Raw genomic sequence first — 27,167 nt, forward strand, 5'->3', positions numbered from 1 at the left:
AAAGTTGAAAGCATGGTTATAAAGGAGTAACATATGCAAAAGACAAATCTAAATTGAGTTAATAAGAGAAATCTGTCATAGCTGTTCTGCTGCCTCTAGGTTGGCTGGAGGCCTGGGGAAAATAATCTCATTTTCTCCAGGAATGCTTAAAGAGGATCCTTCTCCAAGCTTTTCTCCCTTCCTTTCCTACAACTGGGAAACAACTTTTCTCCTTCCGGCTTCTTTTTGAAGTTTGAATGCAGCACTGAAAAAAAAGACTGCAAAACAGCAATAGTTCCTTTTAAATCACCTCTCAGAAGAGGTGTAAACTACAAACACTTCTAAGTGAATTTGTTGTATGGTTTATTTCAGCTTTTAATAGAAATAGCAGTTGGTATATTGATGATCTATGGGACAAGATTCCTCCATCACACACACACACAAACTTATAGGCAAGGTCACGTTCACAGTTCTCCCTGCTGCAGAATAGTCTTTGCTAAACAAGACTCTGTGACCAGATTGCTTTTTTTAAACTTTTTTTTTAATGTAAATAGTCTTATCTTACCTGCTTCCCAGCAGTTTTTCTGTACCCATTAAGTATAAGAAAAAGCTTTTCTGTTCTTTCCAAGAGTTTTGAATTTCCACTGTCAGCAGGTATGGAAATCTCCTAGATTGAATTGTATGCACAGAGATAAATCCAGCTGAAGGTAGAGGGAAAACTACTTGCTTGTGAAAATGAATTGAATTCTATCTTCAAACTTTCCTTTGCCTTAAAGATGTTTGAGTAACTTACATTTGAAGGCCTTGGAGTATATTACTTCAGGCTCAATAATTAACCTATCAATGGTTAATGCCCTTGCAGTAAATGTACTAGATAAACTCACCAGAGCTGGCCTTGCAATAACTGTTGAATCAATTACTTTGCATGATAATTCTTTTTTTCGGCAATTAAATGGTTTGAATGAAGATTTTTATTTTTTCTCCACAGTTTTGATACCTATATTCTCCACATTTCAAATCTTTCAGCGCAGGTTTTCATTATGGAAAAAGAAACTTGAGGAACAGTTTCAGTTGTGATTATTTATGCATAGGTGTGATTTTGATGTATGAGAATCACAAAGGCTTTATGAATCTAGAATAAATTTATTTTCTAGAAGATCCTGACTTTGCATCCATGAAATCACACCCATTCAACATTGTGAATTTACAAAGGAAAGCTAATTTTAAATGTGATAAATTTAAATTAGAGCATTGCTGGGTGCTGTGAGATTTGGCAGTATTTTCCAGCGATCTGTGAGTTATGAATTGAAGAGTCTTGAAACATCTGTGGAATGTTTGACTGCAACTTACTTTTAACAATACAATTATTATAGACTACGAACTTTTACAATTTTTTTTTGACTGCACATTTGATTGTTCATTTTAATTACAAATGATGTTTTTCAGGTCACATCATGAAAGCTGCTGAGCATTTTGAAACATTTTATCAGCTAACAGAGGGCACACCATGGAAGGATGAGACAGGCTGTGCTTACACTTCACTGGCATGTCAGCATCTCTGGAGAATTTCTACATTGCTAGCAGACAAAATGCTCGAAAATAAAGAACACCAAGAGGCCATCAAAACGCTAATAAAAGCTTTAAAGATGGCAAAAGAAGGTAGGTGGAAAATAAAGCTTTCTCATTCCTTCGTTTGATGTGTGGGCCATGATTTTCCCACGAGTAAAGTAGACAGTGTCAAGGGTTTGACTGGGTGATTGTTTCCTATGAAACTCAAACACAAATACTGTCAATACACTTGTAGATCTCACTAAAGCAGAAATGCCTTCTTGCTGACAGCAAAGAAACTTTTAGGTTCCTCAAAGCTTTATCTCCCAAAAAAACCTTCACAACCTTGTGGGAATAATAATATAAAACTGTGAACCCCTAATCAGAAAGTGAGGTCACTGATGGAAGCTTAGGTCACTGATTTTAATTGGCTGGTCACTGTTGATTTGGCAGTTTTTGACTGATTTTATCTCCTGGAAAAAAGTTACCTTTTCACTCTACATAGTTATTTAATACTTGAAAAATACAGGTTTTTGTCATAAGCAGCAAAATTTTCTATCTTAATACACATAAATACTTTGAAACCTAAAGTAAAAAACTACAGAATCGCAGAACAGCAGAGGTAGGAAGAAAGACCTCTGGAAATCATAAGGTTGTCCTGAGCAGGCTGCCCTGGACTAAATCCAGTCAAGTTTTTAGTATTTCCACAGATGGAGCCTTCATAACTGCCCTGGAAAAGATTTACCACTGTTCAAGCACCCTCACAATGAAGAAGGGTTTTATTTAAATACATAATAATTCAATATTTATCAGCAAATACATTAGGGGTTTTTAATTTAATAATGTATGCGGAATATTAATCTGTGACCTGGTCTTTGAGTAGTAGTTGCAATAGATAAACCATCAAAAATGGGAAAAAAATTGAAATATTTTCCAAATTTTAAAATAAGTTTTTGTGACAAATAATGTTATGACTCTACAGGTCATAATACAAGCTTGTAGTGTTTTCTACAGCTATTGTCTATAATATATGCTTAAATCACAGCTACACTTAAACTTCTCCTCTTAATATTTAGTGTAGTAACTAGAAGGACTGCTGATGAAGTTTCCTATCAATGTCTTCTTATTGCTAGTGAAAATTGCTGGATATTAAAGGATTGTCAGACTGGATCTGATGTCTTTCCAAAACTTTTTTGACCAGGCAGATGTTCTGGTTCCCTTATTTCAAATCAATCACTTTCACATCTTCCTGAGGCATGTATCACATATCACTATGCACAATACATGTGCTGTTGTTCTCTTTAAATTTAAGCTTTAGGAACTTCTGAGGAGTTCTCCAGTCCTCGTTCCAGAGCCATACTGGCTACTGGATGTTATCTGTTATGTCCATTCTGTCCTTCTGGACCATCATCTATGTTTATGTATTTTATGGATTAGGATTAGATATTACCCACTTCAGACTGTCAAAATCTTCTTGAGGAAGAAAGTTCTCTATGTCCCGAGCAACTTTTAACTTATTATTCTTCTGTGAAACTGTATTTCTGTATCCTTTTGTCTTATTAACCCTTTTAAGGGATATTGAATGTTGGAAAAGACCATCAGGCTTTTTGAGTTTTTGAGGCTTTTAATAATTTTAAGGAGCATATTAAGTGCTATAGATAGAGCACTGCTATGGTATCAGCAATTATTATAATTCAAAGACTTTCAGAACTAGGTGTAGGCTTCTGTGTATTTGGACAGAAAGAATTAGTCTGACAACTGCAAGCAGATAATCTCCCTTTTCATTTCAACTACATTTATTTACGCATTTTACAAAATATCTTGATATGCAGTTATGCTTCAGGTTGATTGTGTTGGAGCAGATTGATATTGAGCAACAGAAAGATTGGGTTTTTGGCTATTTTTAATGTAATTTCATCTACAGGGGTTGGGGGTTTTTTGGCTATTCATGTTCTGGAGGGAAATTTTTGAATATAGTCTGATACTTTAAGAAGTTACACAATTATTTTATATTTATTTTGGTATCAAATAGTTGATTTTCTGTTGAGGGAGCCATGCAAAAGGACCAGCAAGCAGTGTTTGTTAGACCAGTATCTATCAGTGAAATAAAACCTGGCATGGGAAAATGTGATGCACCTTAGTTAGCAACAGCCTATACAGAATTTTCTGTAAGTACTGTTTGCAAGTGTAAATTACCCATTTTTTTAGCTATTTTAGCCTACAGTAGCTTGTAAAACAGACAGGAGAATAAGAAAGATGAAACTGGTCAACTGGTTCTCTCGGTATTTCACTAAGATTCACATTAGCAAAATGTGTGAGTCAAGATGTATCTTGTGTTTATATATTAAGGTTTATTACCTATTTGTAGCCACTTTTATTTTATATTGAGTATATAGAGAGACTACTATAATTTTCTAATGTGAAGATACTAGGACCATTATTAAACAATTAATAACTGAGAACCTTACACATGTTAGTTTGATTGTACTTCATTACTGAAAGGTATTTTCTCTGATTTTGCTGAAACTTCCTTGGTAAACTTTGCTAGAATCTATAGCCTCTATTTTTAATTACCACTACATGTTTTTTGAAAGAGATATACAGAAGGGGTAAGGAGAAGAAAAAAAATTACTACAGTATTTTAACATCTGTATGTTATTTAAGCACCTGCAAGAGCTGTCTGTACCGATGTCATTTTTTTCAGATCATGCTGGTAACTCAACCTTTAACCCTTTCTTTAGGAGGTGATATGAAGATGCAAGGAGAAGCAGCCTATTGCTTAAGTCTAGCATACCATTTTTCTGGAGAACATGAGACAGCATTAGCAGTAAGTTTATTCTTTGCTTTAGCTTTCTCAGTGCCTTTCTCTGCCTCCTCGGCATCTTAGGCATTTGCAGAGTGGAAAAACTTGGAGAGATTTGGCTCATGGACCTTTTATAACTGTATCTAGTTCTGTAGGCAGGGATCCACGTGGCTCAAGCAGTTGTGGTTCCAATAAATTCCAGAACTGATGTAGTCCAGGTTTCCATGCTTGGATCTGTAGAAACAATATAAATTGACAGTTCAGGTTATATGTGACTGGCTTTCCTTTTCCTGTACATGTGCATATACAAAACAGTCTCTATTTAGTTAGGGTTTTGTATAAAACACCAATTTTACAAATTAGTTTGGAAAAGTGTATTTTTAAGCAGCAATGAAAAATATATCAGTTCACACATTGAGATTGTTAGAAAATCAGTAAGTTGGAAGAAATATTCATTACTTCTGAAAAGCTCTAATGCTGATGCTGTGGACACTTGAGTTCAAACTCCTCCTCTGATGTTTCCCTTGAGCCTTAATAATTCTAAGACAGGGAGAGTTGTACATGTGAAATTGTAGTGTAGAAGGAGGGTTTCCCTACTTCCTCATAGGTCAGCGTGAGAGAAAAGATAAGCAGCAACTTGATTCTTTTGTGCCAGTCATCAGTCACAATCCTCCATGATTCTCCTAAAAATGTTCTGTGGAAAACAAATTTGTATATATTTTTCATGATTATTGCAATTAATCAGGTGGATAATTACTCTTTCTTTTTGTTCTTTTAACTGCAGAATGATTCAGTATTCATTAATGAACTTGTTTTATGGAGGTCATTTGTTATGGTGCTTTTTGTTTTGGTGGCTTTTGTTTTGTTTTTTTCAGAAACAGACTAATAGAAAGCCCAGAATAAATTAATATATTTCAGTATTACCTGTTTGGCTTCTGCTATGTAGGAGAGGTTCTAGATTTCTGTCTTGTAATGTCCTTTTACAGGCTTTTTTTTTCATTTATGTTATGATTTTTTTAGACGTTATTGACCACCTTTATACATAATTTTCAATGCTGAAAGTCCTATCTTCTGCATAAATCAACTGAATCCTGGAAAGGTGGAGCCTGTTCTCAATGAATTGCAGTTAAAGCCTGTAGCTGAATGTGAAAATATTTCAAAACTAAAAAGCTCCATATAACTTTATAAAATTGTACCTAATAGTTGCAGCAGCAACAAGAATATGATATTTGATCTCTTCCAGGAAAACAGTATGATAGATTAGATGAGAATTTTTCCTACTTCAAGTTTACCTGCCATTGGTTTTTTTGCCTGACAAGTGTGCTGGCATTCTTACCTGAGCAACTTTTCTCATGCTCTCAGAATCTTAAGTTTATACTGTGTAAATTCTGAAGAGCAACAAGATAAACAAATGTGCTAAATAAAGAAACCTGCATGCGTGCATAATCTCTCCAGAATATACAAAGGATCAAACTGCCCTTGAAAGTGTCAAAAATATTAGTTGTCCTGGCATTGTTTCCTCAGGATCAATTTTACCTACATTTTATAGCTATTCCTTTCCCTTCATGGCTCTCCCATGTCTCCTGTCAAAAAGTTACAGCAGTCATTTGGAAGTTGCATTTCTTTTTGTTGCATGCAGATTTTTTTTTTTTTAAGGAAACTTCTGAAACCCTGAATTTTGTAATGGACTACTATTAATTTTAAATATATAATAGGTTGTGTCTAATGTTTTTAGTCCTAAAAAAACACCTGACAGTTAAGGGAAGCAATGTGCAAGGGCAAAAACAAAGGATACCTTGTGTTAAGATTATAAAATGTTATTTTAACAGTAATGGAAATACCACTACTTTTCAGTGTTAATAATACAGTGGCATATTCTAGTATAATGGCATTACCAATAATATTACATGAGAAACTTTTTAAGTACTTTTATTCAAAAAATATAGTGTGTTCCATGGGACAAAGAAAAGGGCATACAGTTCTAGCTCCTTTTGTCCTTTACAGTGATCAATATAAACAGCAGTAAAATATCAGTGGTTGACAGTACTGTTGAGCAGAAGTTGTCTTCACTCTCCAGTTGGAAATCATTGCCTAAAATTTACCCTTCTGTTCTCAGTTTAATGGTCTCTGTATCCAAGGGGAGCTCAGATGCTTACGGAGATGAAATCATTGCCTCCTGTTCCCAAGGGCCCACTGGTTATCATTACACATAACATGCAGACAATACTGCTAGGAGCCAGTTTGCCTCATGGTAATATGTAGTTCATCACCAGCTTCTGTAGCATGCTAAAGAGGTCTTGCCACACAGCTTGGGACTATTCGGATGTAGACTCAGGGGTCTCAGCAGTTATTTCCCTGCTTTGCATCAGTTTTCATCTTCTTTATCCCTTTGTGCTGTGGTCCACCTCAGGCAGTCTCCTTCTAGGGGAATCTGAAAGGAGCAGCTGTTATAGGCACCATTTCCTCCAATTGTTGCCACTTGGTTCCTTTTGCTCTTTAGCCTCCCCCAACATGCACACACAGTATCATGCATATGAACTTGTTTCTCTTTCATCCATGTCTTCTAGCAGGGCAGAGAAGCATATGTTCAAAATAGTCATTATCTGATGCAGTAATTAAAGATTGAAATGATTAAGCTGCAGCCTATTCTATAAAAAAATGCAGTCGCTTTGTATCGAATGGGCTGGTTTTGTTAGAGAAGGGTTTTTATTTGCTAGGGACTTGGTGTTTAACATGATTTGATTTGGTGTATAATCTGTATAAATTAGTTTAATTTGATCTGATATATATGATTGATTTCAGTGGAGCTACTCAGATGTAAAAATATAAGTATGTGCAAGTTTAAAAGCCTGAGAACTAATTACATTCAATAGCAGTGGGATATGTTCATAGTATTTTTCATATCATCTGGTTTGTAATCGAGCCTAATGGTTTTTCCACGAAATATTAATAGTTCACGTTATATAGATTTCATGTTAAACATTATTGATTTTGTCATGGAGAGTTCTCTATCTAGGCTAATTTTAAAGTAAAAGTTACTGTTTACTTTTTTTTCCCTCAGACTCATTATGCAAGCAGAGTATTAAGTGAAACATTTCTGTGTCATTAGAAATCTTGCATAAGCTTGATGTGGGGATTTATTGGGGTTTTTTCTTAGACCAGGCTTTCAAGAATGCTTCAAAGTGTAGGGTATCATGGATTTTTTTCTCTTTCAACTAGATTTGCATCCCAAGTCATTAGGAAAATTCCAGTCCTCATTCCTCATCTAAGTGCTACGGTTTTTTCTAAGTTCCTTTATTTTGGATATTGAATCCTGTGTTTCAGATATGTTACATATTTAAATAAAAGAGGCAGTATTCATGAGTACTGAGACTCATGCAAAGCTAAATGTGGTAATTTATGACATAATGCTATCTGCATGAATTGTCAAAATTATGATACATAAGCCACAGGCATAAAATTAACAAGAAAATTTATGAACTTGCAAAGACAGCTTCACATTCAAAATGACCCTATTGAAGCAATCAGAAGTATTAATGACCATAAACTTAATTTTTGAAAAAGTCTATGTCAAAACAACTGGAAATTTTGTCTCCTCCCATGCAGCTGGGGAGAATATGAGTGTATCTGGGGTGCAGATATTCTGTATTTGGTATGTACAGCATATTTTATCTGATTACATCTATTATATATAATTATAAGGATTATGCCCATATGGATGGATGGATGGATTTGGTGAATCAAGGAGGATCTTAGCAAGTAAAAGAACTCCAAAAGGTAGAATAAATGGTATCCTCTTTTCTCCCAAACATTGGGTAAGGTGGTTGAGAAGAATGAGCGTGTGGAGTTAGAAGGCCGAACTTCAAGTCAGTGGAGTCTGAGTAGACCACTGAGTTTAGGTTTAAGCTTTCATTATTGTTACCACAAAAAACCCCTCTCAAATGGAGATTCACAATACATATTCAAAGATAGTATTCAATGGAAATTATTTCAAACTTCCTTCTTTTAAATCATCCATATTGTCCTTTATTCAACTCTAAGTGATATTTAGCCATTAGTAATGAAGTGTAACATTTTCAGCTTAGCAAATGGCATCACATGCTTGGAAAAACATCATAGCATACCAGTTTAAGAAGAGGTCTCATCATTCCTAGAGGCTCCACTTTCATTAAAGTGATTTTTAAACTGTTTTTAAAACTGTATTCATATAGGAATGTAGTGGGTTTTATATCTGAAGAATAAAAACCCAAAACTTTGAGCCTTCTTAGAAGGTAGGCACTTCTGATTGATCTTGACACTGACAATAGATTATGTACAGAGAAAGGAGTGGCTCAATTCTGAAACTGATTAAATTTCTTGTTCCTGAAGGATCCAACTGCTGCTAGAAGAAGCAGTGAAGTGCTGGTGAAGGTAATACAAACAAAATTATCTGAGAGAATTATTATTGGGAGTGAACTTTGTCCTGACAAAATATACTGACTCAAATGCTGAGGGAATTAAGAAATTAACTTTATTTGTGTTGAGAGTACTAAAAAAGACCTGGAACTTCAGGAAAGAGATGAATGTCTGATCATTCAACTAATTTTTTTGTTGTTAATTTAGCACTTATTTCTTAACGTGGAAGACAGTTCTAACATTTTATTTGGAGATGAAAATTAACAGTCTCTTAGTGAAGGAAGGATTTCTTCTGTTGGTTTAATGTAGATAAGGTTTTTCCTATCTTAACCAGTTTCTTGAAAACCTGGAAAAAAAAAAGTTCTGATTATCCCTGAGACGCAGCAATGCTACTTTCCTTCAATACTTTTCCATGCACCACACGGATTTGCACCTTGGTGTTATGGTGTCCACTACACTTGCCTTGAAACATGGTGCCATTTTCCTTTTCAATCTGTGGTTCAAATTGCATTTTGCTTGGTTAGTGGCAGCACAAAAACTCCCTTCAGCAATGTGGATTTTTTGTCAAAATAAATGTGCCACAAGAACGTCCTCTGTAAGAAAACTCTCTCAAATGCAGTACTGCTGCAGAATTACAGTAGTCTAGCTTTACAAAAATTATAGAGCATGAGAAACAAAAAATATTAAATACATAAAAAATCTGTTACCTGGTGATAAGAAAATCATATCACATTTCCATGTTTTCCCACAGCAACAATGAAAATAAATGGCAAGTTTCTGATATTGACCTTACTCTTCAGGAGTCTCATCCCACAAGAACGGCTACCAAAACACCGTGAATGGCTGGATTTCTATTTCATCCATTACAATTTTCAGTTTACTCATTCATACACCCCAAAAGAGTAGGACAACTGCAGTGAGTTGAAGGTTTGAGTGCACAATCCATTAGATAAAACTATAGCACCTTTCCAGAATTCTAGTTATCTGACCACTGGTGTTTTCAGGAACCTGAGTACAAGTTGGTGACAAAAAGTTTAAAACCTCAATTTTGAGGGCTATGCCTGGAGGACATTGATTCTTTGTTTCTAGTTCTGAAACAGCATGAAAGTTGCTAGGTTTAGATATAAGATTATGTAGCCTTACTTAAAATATATATATTAAGCTTCCTGTATTTAGAAGTTGTGCTATTTAACATATCAAATGTGGTTTCCCAAACTTCAAAATCTATTTCTGGTAATATTTTGACCCTATTTAAAAATGATAAATTTTATTATTTTATTGTTATTAATTTTTTTTTTATTGCCTTACACACACATGCAGACACACACACAGACCCACTTTCTGTATGAGTATGGAGAAGTACTGGAGGGGAGTGCAGGGCAGCACTAGTAAAAGTATATTTACATCATAAGAGATATTCGAAGATCAAGAGAATTCTTTGTATAACTCTGAATTATTTCTGTGAAATTGTTGCTAACTGTTAAGTTTGAAGTTAAAAGAAGGAAACTGCCCTTACTGGGGGTTTGCTCAGCTCTAATATCTTGAAAAAATGAGGACAAAGCCATAAAAATTCCTTAAACTGCTCTGCTAGGGAATAAAAATATCTTTACATCTGGTTTTCACAAGGCATGGAGGGCAGAGCACTTGGCAGTCATGGAGCCTCAGCTCAGGTCCCACCTTTTTGGTGTTGCTGCTGGGATGAAGCAGCCTTGTGTGTTCTTTGCTGGTGTAGCCAGTGCAGGTGGCTCGTCCTTGTGCTTTCCCAGGTGGGAGAGAGATTATAGACACAGACAGGGTCTGCTTAGGGGAAAGAAGGTTACAATTAGTCCCCTTGCCCCAACTGAGAGTTCTAATCTCCAATAACTGTCTTCTGTCAGTAACTAGATGTGATTTAGGCATTTTCTCTGTACTCTATTGAAACTTTTTTTAGAGTAGCTAATAAAAAAATTCTCCTTTTCTTCCCCCCCCTTTTTATTTTCCTTTTTTTTTTTTTTAAACCCCTGCCAATGCGAAGTTTCCCCTCATTTCATTCCCACACTGGATTTCTAGCTTAGGTGTGCTATACCTCAGGATCTAAAAGCTGTACATAATTGAGGGAAAGGGATAGCTACAGCATGTCTAAGTCCATAGCTTATCTTATCTGATAACAGTAACATACAAGATCCTAGGAACTGCCAGCCCATTAGTGTACATTCATTTGTGAAACTGCACATTCTATACCCAGGACTGTAGCAAATGGCTGAAAAACTGCAAGAAATTTTTCTAATTCTGTTAGATAATCTCCTTACAGAAGTCAGACTCTTAATGTGTTGTGAGAAAGGAAATATTTGTACCCACACTGTACAAATTCAGGAATTTCCGTACTTAAATGCAAATGTATTCATAATCTGGGAGGTTTTGTTTTCCATTGTATAGTTAATTCTAATGAACAGATGATAAAAAGAAATTCTGTAAAGTAAGGCTTTTAAAATTAGATTGGTTTTTCAAATTGGTATAGTTCAAGCTACAGCAATTCACTTATTAAATATGTTTTTGAATTTCAATTCAGTTATTCTCAATGACTTCAGGGGGAGAAGTCATATACTCAGGTGTAAGCAGATGCTTAACAACTTTGCTTGATCAGAACCATTGATGGCTAAATTGGAAAATAAGTCTTGATTCAGGCATTAGATCTTGAGGAATTTAAAATTTATCCTTTGATAGATAAATAACCTGAGAAGTTAAAACACTGACGCATGCCAGTGTAAAACCTAGAGCTTGGTGCCTCCTTGCTAAAAGCAATTTGTTTTGCTGTTTTGCTTTCAGCTTATGTATTATTTCAGAGCTGATCAAAAGAATTGGTAGCAAAGTGTGAAATAAATTGGACTTCTAAATAAATCGATTTCACATTCCTTGCTGATTTAAATGATTTTAGTAATATTAATATTTAAAATATTTCTGTCTGAAATCTTTTTATGACTACATATACCAGTAAAGGTCCCCATTTCATTCAGCTGTTCTTCATAGTAGTATATTACACAATAAACATTGTGTAATATACTACTATCTTTTAGCACTGAAATGGATGCAGAAGATCTCAAGTGTCTATTTGCATCTAAATGACTCAAGTTTTATTCAGCCAATAAGAGTCTATTAATCCTTTTACTGCATTACATGGGTTAAAACTTGAAGAATATAAGGTTTTCAGCTGAAGGAGATCTCTTCCTTAACTTTTATCTTGGTTTGCAGAAAAGTAATGTTTTTTAACTAACATTAATTGGTTTTATACTTTCCTACTTTATCTCTGCAGTTTTTACCATTGTTATGCAAATTTTAACTGTTTGCTTGCTTGCTTGCTTGCTTTTAGCTAGGAAAACTTTGTGTAGTTAAAAATATCTGTTCAAGATATTAGTAAGCATGAAGCAGAATATTTATAGGTGATTTGTCTAAGAAGTAATGGGAATTTAAGCATGCACATATTTATATTATGGTATTATTGTCTTAGCAGCCAACAGTGATCTGACAGCCAGGTACATTCATGCAGACACAACAATCTGATAAAAGCAGTCCAAACATCTGGATCACAGTGCTGCTATACAAGAACATTTCTTAACAATTCACATTATTGCACTTACCCCAATTTCCAGTCCTGTCCACCTGTCCTTTTCTCCTGTTTCTTCCCCCGGCTCTGCATTTGTCTTTTATGTACTTGCAGAATCTCATTTTTCCTTTACAAGTCACCTCCATCTGCTTATATGTCAGAGTAGCCCTTGTGCCACACATCACATAGAGGAATTCTCAAGATGAAGGGCTGTATTCACATCACTACTTCTGTCTCAGCACTGTTTCATGCTTGTCACTGCTCAGCACTCAGCGCCACACTGCCTTGTTTTGTCAATAACCATTTATTTGTTGCTGGAATAGTAGCAACCATTACATCTGACCTCCCTGTTTCATCAATTATGAATAGATTATTGGATGTGAACATCTGCAAAAGCTTGCTGTTGAACTTACCTCCTGGCTGGGATTAGATAAAGTATTAAACTGTTGTTTATTGTCAGGCCAAAACTCTACTGGGAAGCCAGGGAATTCCAGGACTAGCAGATTCCCATCAGCAAGCACCAAAAATTGTTTAGTATTGCCACTGTTTCCCATAAGATCATAGCCATTTATTATTTACACTTATTACTAGTTGTTATAACATACTTGATAAAAGCTCTTGGCAGGCACAGTGTTTCCAGCTATTGTCACATCTGTCAGGATGGAAAGGATACATAAACTGTTTTTTCCTCTTATATTGCTGTTAAAGGGTAACAGATGAAGCTTCTTCACTCCAGACTGTTAAGCCATGCTTTATTTTGAAGAAATATGTCAACAATGACTGGCTTGGAAAACATTACATTCCTGTCCTAAATATAGATTGCAATAACCTTTACTTCTGCAGTGGAAATTTCAAATTGTACTATAATAGCAAATGAAAATACTTGGATTTGATGTTTGCATCGTTTTTTGCTCTGAAGGACCTGGATGACTTTTAAAAAATTTTTCAAATATGAATAAATAATAAAACCATTTATGAGGTATAGGAAATAAGGAAATTGTTACTTCATTCCTGCAAAGTTGTTGTGTAAAGAATCAGAATTAATATAATTATTAGTGGCACAGAAGGCCAGAATTAACGACAGTAATGAAGAAATAAAAGTTAACATTTATTCAATCATCTGTATATTTCATCTCTTTTAAACTTTCTGTGCAGCAAAACAAAGCATACAGGGTGAACTCCTGACCTTCTGGAAGCCAACAGAAGTTTGAAATTACTCTGGGGAAAGGAACTTTTTCAATTAGCTACTTGTATTTACATATCACCCATTCAGAATCAAAGCAAAATGTACATGCCCTGAGTATTATACAAAGCAGACAAGTAAGACTTGATGCAGGCAAAAAGCCTTAGGCCTGATCTTGATAGACTGTTAAGGAATGAGTGAAATGTTTGTCTTCCCTCCTTTAATCCTTCAAGCAGATGCAGACACGAGTAACCTGAAGCGTCTATTGCTGAGTGTTTGTAGAGCATAAGGGTAAATGCTGCACTTGATAGCCCAGTAGATCAGGGGAGGAGGAGTGTGGATTGGATTTGTTGCCCACAAGGGAGAGTGGGAGCCAAGCAGCACCTTAGTGATAGCCATGTCCTAGCTCTGGAAAGTCTTCAACAAGGGTGTTCCACTTTGACATTTGACTTGGACAGACTTCTGGGTGGACTCTTCTACTTCCCTTGCCTGTCCCTGATCCCCTTGCTCTAAGATGTGTATTTATGCTATGCATTATCCAAATAAAGTCCCTGGAATAGGAGTTCTGGAACAGACCAGTTTGGCCAATTCCAGACAAATTCTGTCTCTGTAGGAAGATTGACAGCATTTGTGGATTTCTGGTTATTTATCCAAAACTAGCCCAGTGTAAGTGGATGTGGCTAAGGGCAAGGAGTAACATTCACAGGATTGAGTTGGTGAATTCGAATTGTGAGTAAAAAGGGAGAAGTAACAGTTCAGGCAAATCAGGGAGTGCTGCCTCTTTCCTGGGCATGGCACCCAGTTTCTGTATCCCTGAACTGTGAGCCTGCAGGTGGAATGCTGTGCAGCTTCTACCCTGGATGCTCACTGTGCCTGAGCACATTCAGCATTTAACAAGGTGTGGCCTGCCATTCAGTTGATACTAGTGTATAATATTCCTGGGATCAATGAGCTCTGCTCATTGTGATCAATACACTACATGGACAATACAATCTTCTTTTTGCTGTCCAACCTCTCTCATGCTAGGTTTTGGCAAAAATAAGAATACATCTGGGTTTGTATTATGAAACTTTTCCTTGATCTTACTCAGGATGGCCACAGGTATGTAACCACTCAAATTATGGTAATAAAGGCTGCACTTTTTTGTAATTTTTAAATATGCATTTCTGGGGCAGCTATTGGGCTGAGTTCATTGAACTGCAAAGTGCCGATGCATACCATACTGATGTCTGTTATTTTCACTGGCCTATATCAAAGTGATCCTTTAGCAACCATCAGAACTATGTGGTTTTTTCTGAAAGTATTTAAGGGCTACTAAGTGGTATGAAGCCAGTAGTCTCACTTGATTGCATTCTGTCTACCAACACCTATTGTTGGCTTCAGAAAAATACTGTCAGATGCTGCGAGCCAGGCTGGGCCTTAGCCTGCCACTGCAGTGCCTGTCAGGAATCATTAGCTACTGATCTCTTTGACTAATGGTCCAGTTGATTGTTTGATTCATGTTCAAGATCTGTAAATGAGGCAGAAGCATCTTTCCTGCTCACCAGCTGTGAAATGGCTAAACACAGCTAGATTTGCAGAAATCAAAATAAATGTATTTCCTATAAAGTTTGGCAACAATATCAAATCTAAAGCTGAGAACAGAACTATGTTTTTGTGGGTTTTAAAGTTACAGTATTATAAATCAACATTATCTCATCATGTGCTTGTCAGAGAAATGTATTTTACCAAAACAGTGAAATGCTGGTAGTAACATTAATCTTGTGTTGAGTTGGATAGATGTTCTTTATTCAACATAAATTCGTACTTTCAATATTTGCTCTTTTGTCCATTATCCCCAGATGTATCAGTGTTCAGCAGAGCCTCTGTGCTTTTGTCTGAGTCCTGTGTATGCTAAAGGGGTGTGTGTGCATGTTTTTATGCACATATAAAAAAATTACAGGTGTGACAACAATAAAAAATAAAGAGTGGGGTTTTGGATAGAGGGGGTTCTTGGGGGAGGAGCTCCTGTATCTGTTTTATATTAATGGAACAACCCCTGGAGGTTCAGCCTGGCGTAATGCTGAGATAACTGAGAAGTAAATCTGGGCCTGAGATCTCACTAATATTTTTCTTGGAAAATGAGGTAAATATGAAATTCACCTCCAGCTAGAGAATTAGTGTGAGAGCCATACCACAAATAGGCTTTAGTTTGTGGATTTAAGCAGAGCTTAATACTTTATTTTTACACTGTAATTGTAGACACCACAGACTTACAAAGACACAGAGAGAGAGCTGATTTTGTGAATGGATGCTCCCACAGGATCTATCCTGTGGTCTGTTACATGGAAGATAAAGTTTAAGTCCACCTTAAACTTCTACCTTCCCACATTCTGCACGAAGGAGGAAAATTTATTTAAACCCATTGTTCATTTCTGTATTAGACTTTGACTTTCATGTTATTTGGTTTTTTTAAACCAGTGTTTCCACAGACCCAGAGAAGTAGAAAGTTTGAGACAGGCGGTGTGCTCAGTCACATTGATCCAAAAACTAATCTGTGACCAGAATCAGTGTGGTTTTTATAATTGCTGTGTTGTTAAACTTAGGTTACATTTTTTATATAGATTATTAATATAAAAATATATTTTTATATAGTACATTAATCTACTCTGTTCAACCTCATATACAACGATCTTTTCCCACTAGTTGCTAGTAGTATCAAACTGTCTTTGGAACAATACAGAAATTTTATAATGGAGTCTAGTATGATCAAGACAAATCTATTGCAACAGCTTCCTTCCTCAGAATTCTTTGTACAAAGTTAATTCTAAAATAAAAAACAAACAAAACAAAATGTAAAGGAAAAGAAAAAGACATTTTGCCCCTTCAGTAAGTCTAAATCTCTGGAAATTTTGTCTAACCTTTGAGAAGGAAATTTAGCTAAATTTCTATAATACCCGAACTCTCTGGTTTTAATGTACATTACCAGTATAGATTCTTACATATTCCCATTCAATATGTCTTTACACACTGTTGTATGTTTTTATTAACATTTCCTGAACATGAAGAAAATTACTAAGATGACATTTTCAACCACAATATTTGCTATAAAATACTGCAGCAGAAGAATCTTACCTTAATAAGATGGTTTTTCTTTTGTTGTCTGAATTTTTGCCGTCCACTAAAACTGCACATTTGTGTAGGAGTTTCCAGCACTAATTATTAATTAATCCACCTCTTCCTTGGATGTCATTTTCCCCTGCACAGAATGGCCAAAATAGATATATATATATATATAAAATACCCATTTCTGGCTATGCTTCTGTCTAAAGGTGAACTTTCATTGGGAGCCTATAAATTTCATAGATCCAAATGATATGTGTTGCCAATATTTATCCACTTCTCAGAGAGCTGGTAGATGACTGGCACAGCCCTGCCCACTCAATACTCTCTGCCACATATATGTCTTTTCCTATGTGGTATCCACAGGAAGCCAGTTAGATGGACTGGTTGTTCCTATCCCATAAAAATAAACAGGAATATTTGCACACCTATTTGTTGGTTTTAGGCTTTTTACAGATTCTGGCAGGTATCACTGTGTTGATTTGACTTGATTTTCCAGCATGCAAACTTTGTAATATTTTTGTTTTAAATAAATATGAAAAATGTGCTGTAATTGCAAGAGACTGGGTGAAATCCTATAATTCTTTCGTGTTTAACCATCATTTTAGCCTGCCCTATCTGTTTCTCTTCTTCTATCCTGAAATGGTCCTGGAATGTTTCTATCTTGAATGTTGAAGGTCAGGCATACACCATGGGAGAAGAGACCTTTCTTCACTTCTTTCACATAAATGGGTACTGGGCAGTTGTGGCATCCAGGGGCACTACACAGCTCCTTTCCATCAAGCTCGTGTCCCTTTCTGTGTCCCTACGTATTACCTGAAGCTGGAGGAGTCATTTGAAATGCAGACATAAAGAGTACATTTTCTATGCTAATTTATCATGATTTCCTCCCTTTCATGTAGATGATTTAATTAATGTTATTTCCTCATTATTTAGAATGAAATATCTGATTTGTGTAGAGTAGTAGTAACCTGGGACCAAAATGAGCACTTTTCATCAATATGAATGAGTGGCTTTATTCATTTACTTCCTTCTTTCTTGCAGCTGTTGCAGTGACGCAGTGAACCAACTTTTTACTTCAGTTATGCTGTGTATGATTGTTCCTTGGATTTATCTCTATTTTTTAGGCTTTGTGATATCTTTAATAGAAAAATAAAATATATAGTAGCCAAAGCCTTAGGTTCCTAAGTAACCTTTCTGTGCTAGATAGTAATGACTCCAGGCCCTATGTCCAAGTTTAATATTGTAGAGGCCAGTGTAAAGTAGGAGTGATTTCAGTCCAGCACATAATATTTTTGACACCTCCTGACACTCTAAAAGCAGGTTTTCTAATATGGACACAATGATTACAACAAATGCTGTAGGTCTCCTGAGTTAAATGCAATACTAAGAATTACTTCTTGGACACCTGTCTGTGTTCCTGCTACCATCCTGGATTATTAGAAGGATGTACTGCAGGCATTGACAACATCGAGTATGTATTCACTTTAGGGAGAGTTCTGAACTGATGTGACAACTTCCTAACTGAGGTGCCTTTGTATTCTTTCTGTCACACTTAATGCATTGATAAATCAATTGGCAATGACCTGCAAGGATAGGATGCAACATTAGAACAGAGCTGATAAGAAAGTACTTGAAGAATGATGAATAGGGCAGTGAACATTAATAAATGCCATTTTTTGTGCATACAGAGTTTATGTAGCTAAAAATTACCATCCATGTCCGGGGTTACTGCTGCATGTAGTAAAACTCTTTCAAGAACCAGGACATCTGAGTGGTGGAAACAGCAATACAAATGGTGACACCCACAGCATTAGCACACACAGGTTGTCTTCTTCTGAACCATGCACTTTGCCAGGGACAGGGGATGCACTCTTAATAGAAAATGTCCAATCTTTTACCTCAGTATAAATAGGCATCCTGGGGCATGCAGGATACTGTCATATGTCCCTGGGCATCTCCCATCCCCCTTCAGAGCTGGTAAATGACATTCACTACTGCTTTCTTGGAAATGTGCAAAAAGGATTTCCATAGAGGGTCTTTGGAGATTTCCTGTTTTCTCATGTGTGTAATAGATTGGGTCAAGCAACAAAGAGGAGGGATGAAAGAGTAAGATTTAATTTTATATGCACTCTCCTGTCATCGCCATTGAAAAAAAAATGGATGAAAAGAGAAATTCTGCAATACAGGTGATGTCAGTGTTAAATTAAATTAAGATCATATGTTTTTATGCAGCAGCTGTAAGCCTTTAGTTATGGGAGGGTTCGTAATAGTAGAGTAGATTCCAAGCTAATGTTAACAAACTGCTTGTGTATGAATAATCAGAAAAATACCAGCATTATCTACAGTACTTTAAGACAACATAGATTAAATGTATAACCTGTAATTTATTCAATTTTGGGGCATCTGGATTGTACTAAGATAAATTGTGACAGGTTAAAGAAAGAAAAATAATATTGAGTTGTACTTCAGCATATCATTCTAAAACACTATGAATGCAAAGGATACCATCTAAAGTTATTGATTATCAGAAACTCATAAAAGCACAGGCTCTTAAAATCTTTTAAATTATGGATAAGGAAATTTATACTGCAAATCAGGGAGTACCTCTTTGGTTTTTGCAAATTGCCAAAATACAGAGATATAATTGCAAGTTACATCTTTTTGATTTGTAATTATTGTGTAGTTTCAAACAACTCTAAATAATTACCAAAGCCCTAGTCCCATTATGGCTCATTAGAGAACAGTCGTAGAAGTGGGACAGCTTTAATTTTGTCTTCTGTGTGGACAGAGAGATTGGGAGAGGAATAAAAAGTGGAAATTCCTTTTGGGATATTTACCGGTTTTATCTTCCTGCTTCACAGATTTTGAAGACCTCTGTAGAAATCTTCACAAGCCTTTGTGATTCTGGTGGCCTGGGCAGAGCATATGCAGCTGTAGCCAAGATCCTGGCAAGGTAGGTTAGCACATCCTTGTCTGTCAGTGGAGATTCACTCAGCTGTGAAAGACTTAAATTGTTAGAGGTCTGTCGCTTCCCATTACTGACTGCTTAAATTTTAAGCAGTGCCCTTCTTGCAGTAAGTGACCCTTTCATTGGAAGTTATTTTAAACTGTTACACGTTTTTTAAAGTGTATGGTCCCAGGTTTTCTTTACCTGTAAACTATAATATGTCCTTTTTCTTCCACATTTTGAGGGCTTTTTAAGCTGTTGGGGTTTTTTTTGTTTGTTTGTTTGAGAGGGGGACCTTACCTTACCAGAAAATAGAAATGCAGGCCTATTTTCCAGGTTTAAAAAAGAGAGAAAACCTGGAAGAATGTAGCAGGCTTCACTAGGTGTCTTAGTGTAATATTTTCTGAACGTTAAGCTTCCATTTATTACACTCACTTCTGTGGAGACATTTCTGGTTTGTGGATGTGTAACTAGGTACAAATTTGTTGCAAATATGATGTTTGTGTTTGATATTTTTGTTTCAGCATCTTCCTCCAGGTGAATTCGTTCAGATACAAATAATTTTGACATAAATTAGTCTAATGAAATTATCATATGAGGTAGGGAAAAAAGAGATTAAAGTGAAGATTGCAGCTTATTCTTGATTTATCCTATGTTTGAAGACCTCAGTGCATATGATGCATGATAGAGCTTGGCAATTGTTTATGGAGAGGGACTTGTCACCAGGCTTATTTCAGTGTGCAGAGCAAATTCTCCTCTTTGAGTCAGATCCCTTGTCTCTTGGCCTTATCAGAGCACATAGGGACCAGCCACAACCACAGTCCTCTTCAGCTCTCTGATGCATAATTCATGTCTACGTGTACTCTGAGCATCCTAAGTAAGGACGTGGGATAAGATACTTAAAAAGACACAGAACAGATGAAGAATACCAGGTCCCAGTTTTAAAACTCTCTTAAGCCTAACCAAGAAAGATTTGGTAGCTAAAACACCAGCCGTTACAATGAGTGGTTCCGCAATGAGTAAAAAGTTTTCTGAGCTCTCAGTAGCATTCATGAGCTCCTTGTATTCACAAAAAGCAGAAGTCTGGGTAGAGGCTGGGTTAAGATAGTCAAGAGAACATCCCTGGTAAACCATGTATATTAATTTCCTTTCTGTGATTTAGGCATTCTGGAATGAGGGCACATATATTTATTTACTCAAAAGTTGCAGATTTTGAGATCTTTCTGAAGTCAATTTGCTAAACCCTTCATCTGAAAGACCATGCCAATGCAATTCTTTTCTTAAAAGCAGACCTAAGGAAGGAGTGGCTAGTGATTTTCTTCTGCATCAAATCTGTACTCCACACCTTCTGGGAGCAGTCTTCACCTATCCCAGAATTCACAGTCCCACTGCTTTCCAGTTGTTGCAGTTTGAAAAAGAAGGAAAACAGTAGGTGAGGAGCAGTGGGAGCAGATACTAAGAGTAGTAAAACTCCCCAGTTTAGTATTTAAGGCATTCTCATAGAAGGGGAACATTCTGATTGATTCAGGTGAAGGAGGAATTCAGTCTCATATACAGGATCAGGGATTTAATCTATTCAATGGTGAAGACCCCACCATAAACCCTTTCTTTGGAAAATGGCTGTTGCAGTACTTTTTATAAGAACCATCTGCTAGTTATGCCATGAGAGCATTTACCAAATTAAACACCTTACATATGTATCTGCTTTGAAGAGCTTTGGGTATGTGATAGGCATTTACTGGTCAACCCTGTAAAATATCATGATGGTTCTCAGCAACTTTCAGTTGTTTGAGAAACTTGTATGTAGAAAAGTCTGGACACCTATGAATCATAGAATGATAGTATCATAAAATTGCTTGGGTTGGAAGGGATATTTACATGTCAGCTAATCCACCCCCCTGCAGTGAGTAGGGACATCATCAACTGGGTCAGTTTACTTAAAGCTTCATCTTGGCTGGCCTTGAGTGTTTCCAGGGATGGGGCATCCACCACCTCTGTGGGTACCTTGTTCCAGTGTTTTACCACTCTCATTGTAAAACATTTCTTCTGTACATCTCGTCTAAATCAACCCTCCTTCAGTTTAGAACCCTTGCCCCTTGTCCTGTTGCAGCAGGTCCTGCTCAACAATTTGTCCTTTATTATAAGCTCACTTCAGATACTGTAAGGTCTCCCTGGAGACTTTTGCAGGCTGAACAACCCCAGCTCTCTCAGCCTGTGTTCATAGGAGAGGTGCTCCAGTCCTCTGAGCATCTTAGTGGCCTCCTCTGCGCCCACTCCAACAGGTCTATATCTATCCTGTGCTGAGGATGCCAGAACTGGACTCAGAACATATTGGATAAATGCACCAATAATTACTGCTGGTGACAGAATCCCTGTATTCAGTTTGTTCTATTTTCCTTTACTTGTATTTTTACATGATTTAGGCTAGATTTGTGTAAATAATTTTAAATTTGAGGGGTAACATCTTCACATGAAGAAAACTTCTTCCCAAAAAAAAAAGCATTACAACCATAATGTCTGTGAGAATTTGCACTGAATTCCTTGTGACAGGTTGGAGAAAGTGCCTGAGCCCTCCCGAATCGCTCAGAAGGGCTTTGGAATATTTTGTGAAATCTTTGCTGCAGATGTTTCCAGAGACCATGGGAAACTGAAAATCTTTATCATGTGCATTTAGGCATGTCATTTTCCAGGGGAAAGAATCTGACATAATAGCATCATGTTCTTGACTTATTCTGCCAGTGTCCACCATGGTAATGACTTCTTGTGGACACATGATTTATACATCCAATTCCATCACATGAGCAATCCTATAAAAGGTGCATATTTTCATAAAAGTCTAATAGGGGTAAAAATCTCATAGGGCATTTTAGCATGAAACTGGAAAATGAGTTGCTGTAGATGTGTAATCTCTTCTGCTGAAGTCATCATAACTGTTCTGTGGGATCATGAATGACTATATCTTTTGGAAATTGCATTTTATGCATTTAGGAAGGTGATGTCTAAGGAGATAGAAAGTATATGGCTGTATAAAATAACATGTAGATTTTTGAAGGAACTATAAAATATTAGCCCTTTGAGTAGGAAAGACCTGTTTATCATGTTACCAGGTCTTGTGCAGGATAAGGTGTTTCAGTAATCCTTCTAGCATACTTAAAATATCTCAAGCTGTAGTGCTTTTAAAAGTACTTCCTTTGAAAAATTGTTAAACTGTACCAACCAATCGCTATCTGGCATAAGTGAAGTTCTAACAGTGAGAAATACCTTTCTGATATGTATCAAATTGATTCCTGTTTTCCTCAAACAGGTTATATGTCGTAGCAATTTGCGTACTTTTCTATATGTGGAGCATAGGTTTTGATATGAAAAATAAAAAATGGCCAAAAATACATCAAAACATTTCTATTAATTCATGAAATTAAGAAAACCTTTTTACATTTTCTCCTGTCACTGATTCCATTTGCTTTATTACTTTCAGCCTCTAGCCCACAAACTTGGTGGCACAATCAACAAACCCCTTAGTGGCTGTTTCATCTCTGCTCTATTTGATTTCTCCACTCTGAGTAAATGATTAAGTTTTCATGCATTGGTTCAACCAAAATCTATGTTCACTCAACCACATCCTTTATTGATTACTTCTACTGCAAACAGTAGGCCAAGTGTGATATACATAATTGGACAGTTGTCAGGGGATGTGGGTGTTAACAGTCCTGTTTTCCCAATTGGAAACTGGAATCACCTTGATACACAAATATTCTGCACTGTTTCATTCTCATTCCTTGGACCAAGGAGTCCTTTTCCTCAGAATATATGTTTTTAACTCTCAAAGGTCTGGTTGAATGGATTTAATGATTATACCATATTATATGCTCTTCAAGTTGCACCTGTGCACTGCATATAGAAAACTAGAAAAACTGGAATTAATATTTGTCTAACACTTTAACCTTGTCCTTTAACTTATATAAATCATATGCTGTATTTCTGTAGGGAAACATTTGATTTTCTTTTCTTAGGAAAAAAAATAGGTTAAAAAAATATGTATTTCTAATTCTAAAATTTAGAAGCCTTTTGACATTTGGCAAATATTTACAGTCCGGTATGTTTCATATTCTCATGGTAAAAAAATATTTACATTAGGAAAGTTTAGCAAATCCAAGTCTGCTAATTGACCACTAAGCTTTACAGTAGCATATACTTGAACATTTCAAGAATGTTAGTTTGCAGTGATTTAGCATCCTTTTGCAGCAATCTTGCCCTCTCATCACATACAGATAATCACTGCAATATTGTCAATTTGCAGCTAAGCTTTGCTGTGTTTCCTGTTTCATGGCAGGCTGTTATAATTACTCCAATAGCATAAAGCAGGGAAGTGCAGAGTTCTGCCAGACTTTGAAAGCACATATCCCTAATATATTTTGTAATAAAAACTGTAATGTAAGTAAATGCCAGGCCGTCATTTGTTGCAGGAATATAACTTGAAGGTGGCTTAAGATGGTGAGAAAATAAATCACAATACTTTATCACTTACAGAAACTCCTATTTCTGTGAAATCCTTAATTAAGACTGGATTTTCTGTCTTGCTTCGTGCCTTGACATTTAGCACGCTATGCTCCTACATTAGTGACTCAAGTTCATGGCTAATATTGAGGTCAGCTGGAGTAACACTCCGGCCTTAAAGGAAAAAAGCACATGGTACCTTATTCACAAGCAAGCTCAGATGTCTGTCTTATATCTTACAGTCACACTGCTGAGATCTTATATTGTTAATATGACTGGCTTTATTAAAAAAAAAAAAAGGCAAATCTGCAAATTTTATTGTCAAAGTACATTAGCCAATTTTCAAGTTAGATGCAGCTGTGACCTCAGGTTGCTCTGAGTACTGGGATTTGGGGGTGGCACCTGCAATCCACAGTTTATAGGTTTGCCTGTGTGACCCTGGCCACCTTTGATCCACCCAGCCAAAGGGCAGTATTGTGTTCTAGGGAAAGGCTGTCCCCCCAAGAACTGAGATACAGCACTTTTATGGAGCTGCTGCTGCACCACCAGACTCTAGAGCATGAAATGGCAGCTCTGAATGACAGAAAGCTTTACTGAAAAAACAGCCTTCATACCTCCTTCCCCTATTTTGTCAGGATGTGAGGTCCAGCTGAATTGAAAATATTATCAGCAGCTCAGTAGAAAAAAAATTTAAAAACGGAAGGTCTAAAACCCCTGTTAAATCATCCACCTGTATTTTCATTCTTGGCCTCTAAATATGGCACAATATTCTGAAAAAAATTTTGTTCTATTTTGCCGAAAGGATCCAGTTTTGCCCTCAGACATTCTGTGTGGAGTAGTCTCATTGGGCTCAGCACAGGGAGTGCTAGAGGCCATTTGGAAATAAAATCCAGTCATGGATGAGTCACCACAAAGTAAAGTTACTTCAGAACAAGGGGGCAGATCCTCAGCATTTGAAGAAGCTGAATATTTGAGTAAATGTTTAATTTTGTCCCTGTCCTTTGCTTCAGTCAGGGAAAATCAGATGAAGCTGTGACATACTTGGGAGAGTTTATGAAGGATGCTGAGAGCACTCATCTTAGCCAAAGCCTGGTGGATGCAAACGTCTTACTTGGAAAAGTTCACAATGAAAGAGTAAGTACTGTTTGTTGTAATGATCTCAAACAACTTGCTTTACTTCTTGGTAAAGCCTGGTCTTGTGTATGAGATGACGCAGGAGGATTTGATCCCAGTGTTGCATCTTGTAGGAGTTACCAAAGGAGAAGTCACTGTGACTAAATGAAATGTTCCTTAATTTTCTGGGAAAGGGGGGAGATTCACATTATATTTAACACACAGAGCTTTGTTCTAAAATAGATGAATAACAGCCTCCAAATTCATATCAGGACCAACTTTCCACGTTCTGAAAAATCTGCATCCAAATTACCATTAGGGCCATATATGCCCATAAAGAGTCATTGGTTAATGCAAATGAAATTTTATTGCACTATCTGTGAACATATACTGCATTGCATGCTAATGAGCTGTTTATAATCTTAGCTCCATTTCTTCTCTACACTCTCTCAGCCAAATTTATGAAACGGGTTCTAGCAGCAAGTAGTTTGTCAAAGGTCTGTTAGTAGTGGAAGGACTTTCTTTTCTGTCACCACTCTCACTGCAGTAGCACCTGGGTTTTGAAATCAAAAGGGTTAGAGACATTGCTGCAAAAGTGAAAGATTCTTGCTGAGTCCTTTAACACCTATTTTAGAGCTGAAATGCTACATGAAATTATTTAGATACAGTAAGTAATAAAAAGAATCTGTTCTGTATGCTGGATAATGTGGAACTTAGGAAAAACTTTCACTGTGAATAAAATAAAAATGGAAATACCCTATCTATCTTGTGCTGCCTATTTTTTTGTCATAAGTTCTGTGTGTAATGTATTGAACAGAGTACTTTCCCCTTTTCACTTACACTACCCCTAAGTGCCCCTTTATTTTTCTGGGCTCCTCTTACAGAGAACTCCCACTACCAAAATTGCTGTCCTGTTTGTCCTGGTTTTATTTCATAAGCAGTAGAAAATATTTTTATTCTCTAATCTCTAAATTAGCCTGAGAGTTTTCTGTTTACATGTGTTGTTAGCATAAATGCTGAATTTCCCATTGAAAACTAAGTTTTTGAGTCTTTGACAACTTGATGAAGTAACTGTAGAGTGGATCTGAAACTTAGCAGAAAGCAGGGTGATATGACACTGTGCCAAATTATTCTTCTCCAAATCTGAAAAATAATAAATTCTATTTAACTACTTCTGTATTTCATTCCTTCTGCCACCATTGCTAATAATCAATTCAATAGAACTGGTATTTTAAGAATTAATCTCTATTTCATTATTCTTTAAATTCTCTTTCTCAGTTCAGAATTTTCTGCCTTGAGCTGGGGCAGTGGTATAGAAGGGAACAAGTGCAGTAACTTAATCTTATTAATTATATTAAATACTTAGTTTAAACATAAATAAAAAATTCTTAATGTCTGCAATTCCCTATTTTCTATACCATTTTTTTCTGCAAGGTCAGCAGTGTTTACCAAAACTGAGTGTAAATTAACATTTCCTCTTTTGCATCACTGCTTGCTGGTGTCAGCTGTCATCACCAGTATTCTCTAAGTTAAGTCATTATTAGGGTCCTTTTATTCAACTCTGTACATCCCCCAGTGATAAAATTTGCAGTAGTACTGTCCATCAAATTAAAGATATCTTTATTTATATCCAGATCTATCCTTGGGGACCTTTAGTAAACCAGGGAGATAACTCTTCCTGTTCTTCCAAATGCAAGTCACTTTGACCAAATTCACTTTTCTCTGTCCATACTGCTGCTGTATCTTTACAGTTCTCTCATCTCACTATTCCTCACCAGCACTGTCTTTCTTTAATTCTGTACACTCAGTTTGCTTTCTAGTCATGGTTGTTTTACCCAGATGTTTCTTGTTTCCTAAAATGCCTGGGTTTGTGTTATGTAGGAGTATTAGGTCTCATTTTCCCCAGTTTGTTAAGCAGGTTGCTTACTTAATATGTACTCTGAAGTTAGCATGACACGCTCTGTCATTTCTCATTTCACTTTTTTCAAGTTTCTTAGTCTGATTTGCTGCATTCCTCTCA

At 36.3% G+C, this 27,167-nt stretch overlaps 1 protein-coding gene across 1 annotated transcript in view; it reads left to right on the forward strand.

Moving 5' to 3' along the window:
• The window catches only part of TTC29 (tetratricopeptide repeat domain 29), a gene marked incomplete at both ends in the record, with an annotated part of 116,525 nt that overhangs the window by 44,705 nt on the left and 44,653 nt on the right, over positions 1-27,167 (forward strand). Inside the window, 4 exon segments of the mRNA XM_082281276.1 lie at positions 1,426-1,638; positions 4,269-4,354; positions 19,455-19,546; positions 25,045-25,168. Of these exon segments, the coding sequence (XP_082137402.1) occupies positions 1,426-1,638; positions 4,269-4,354; positions 19,455-19,546; positions 25,045-25,168 (515 nt within the window).

The sequence above is a fragment of the Coloeus monedula genome (genome assembly GCF_965178545.1).
Source record: "Coloeus monedula genome assembly, chromosome: 5".
NCBI classification, from domain to species: Eukaryota; Metazoa; Chordata; class Aves; order Passeriformes; family Corvidae; genus Coloeus; species Coloeus monedula.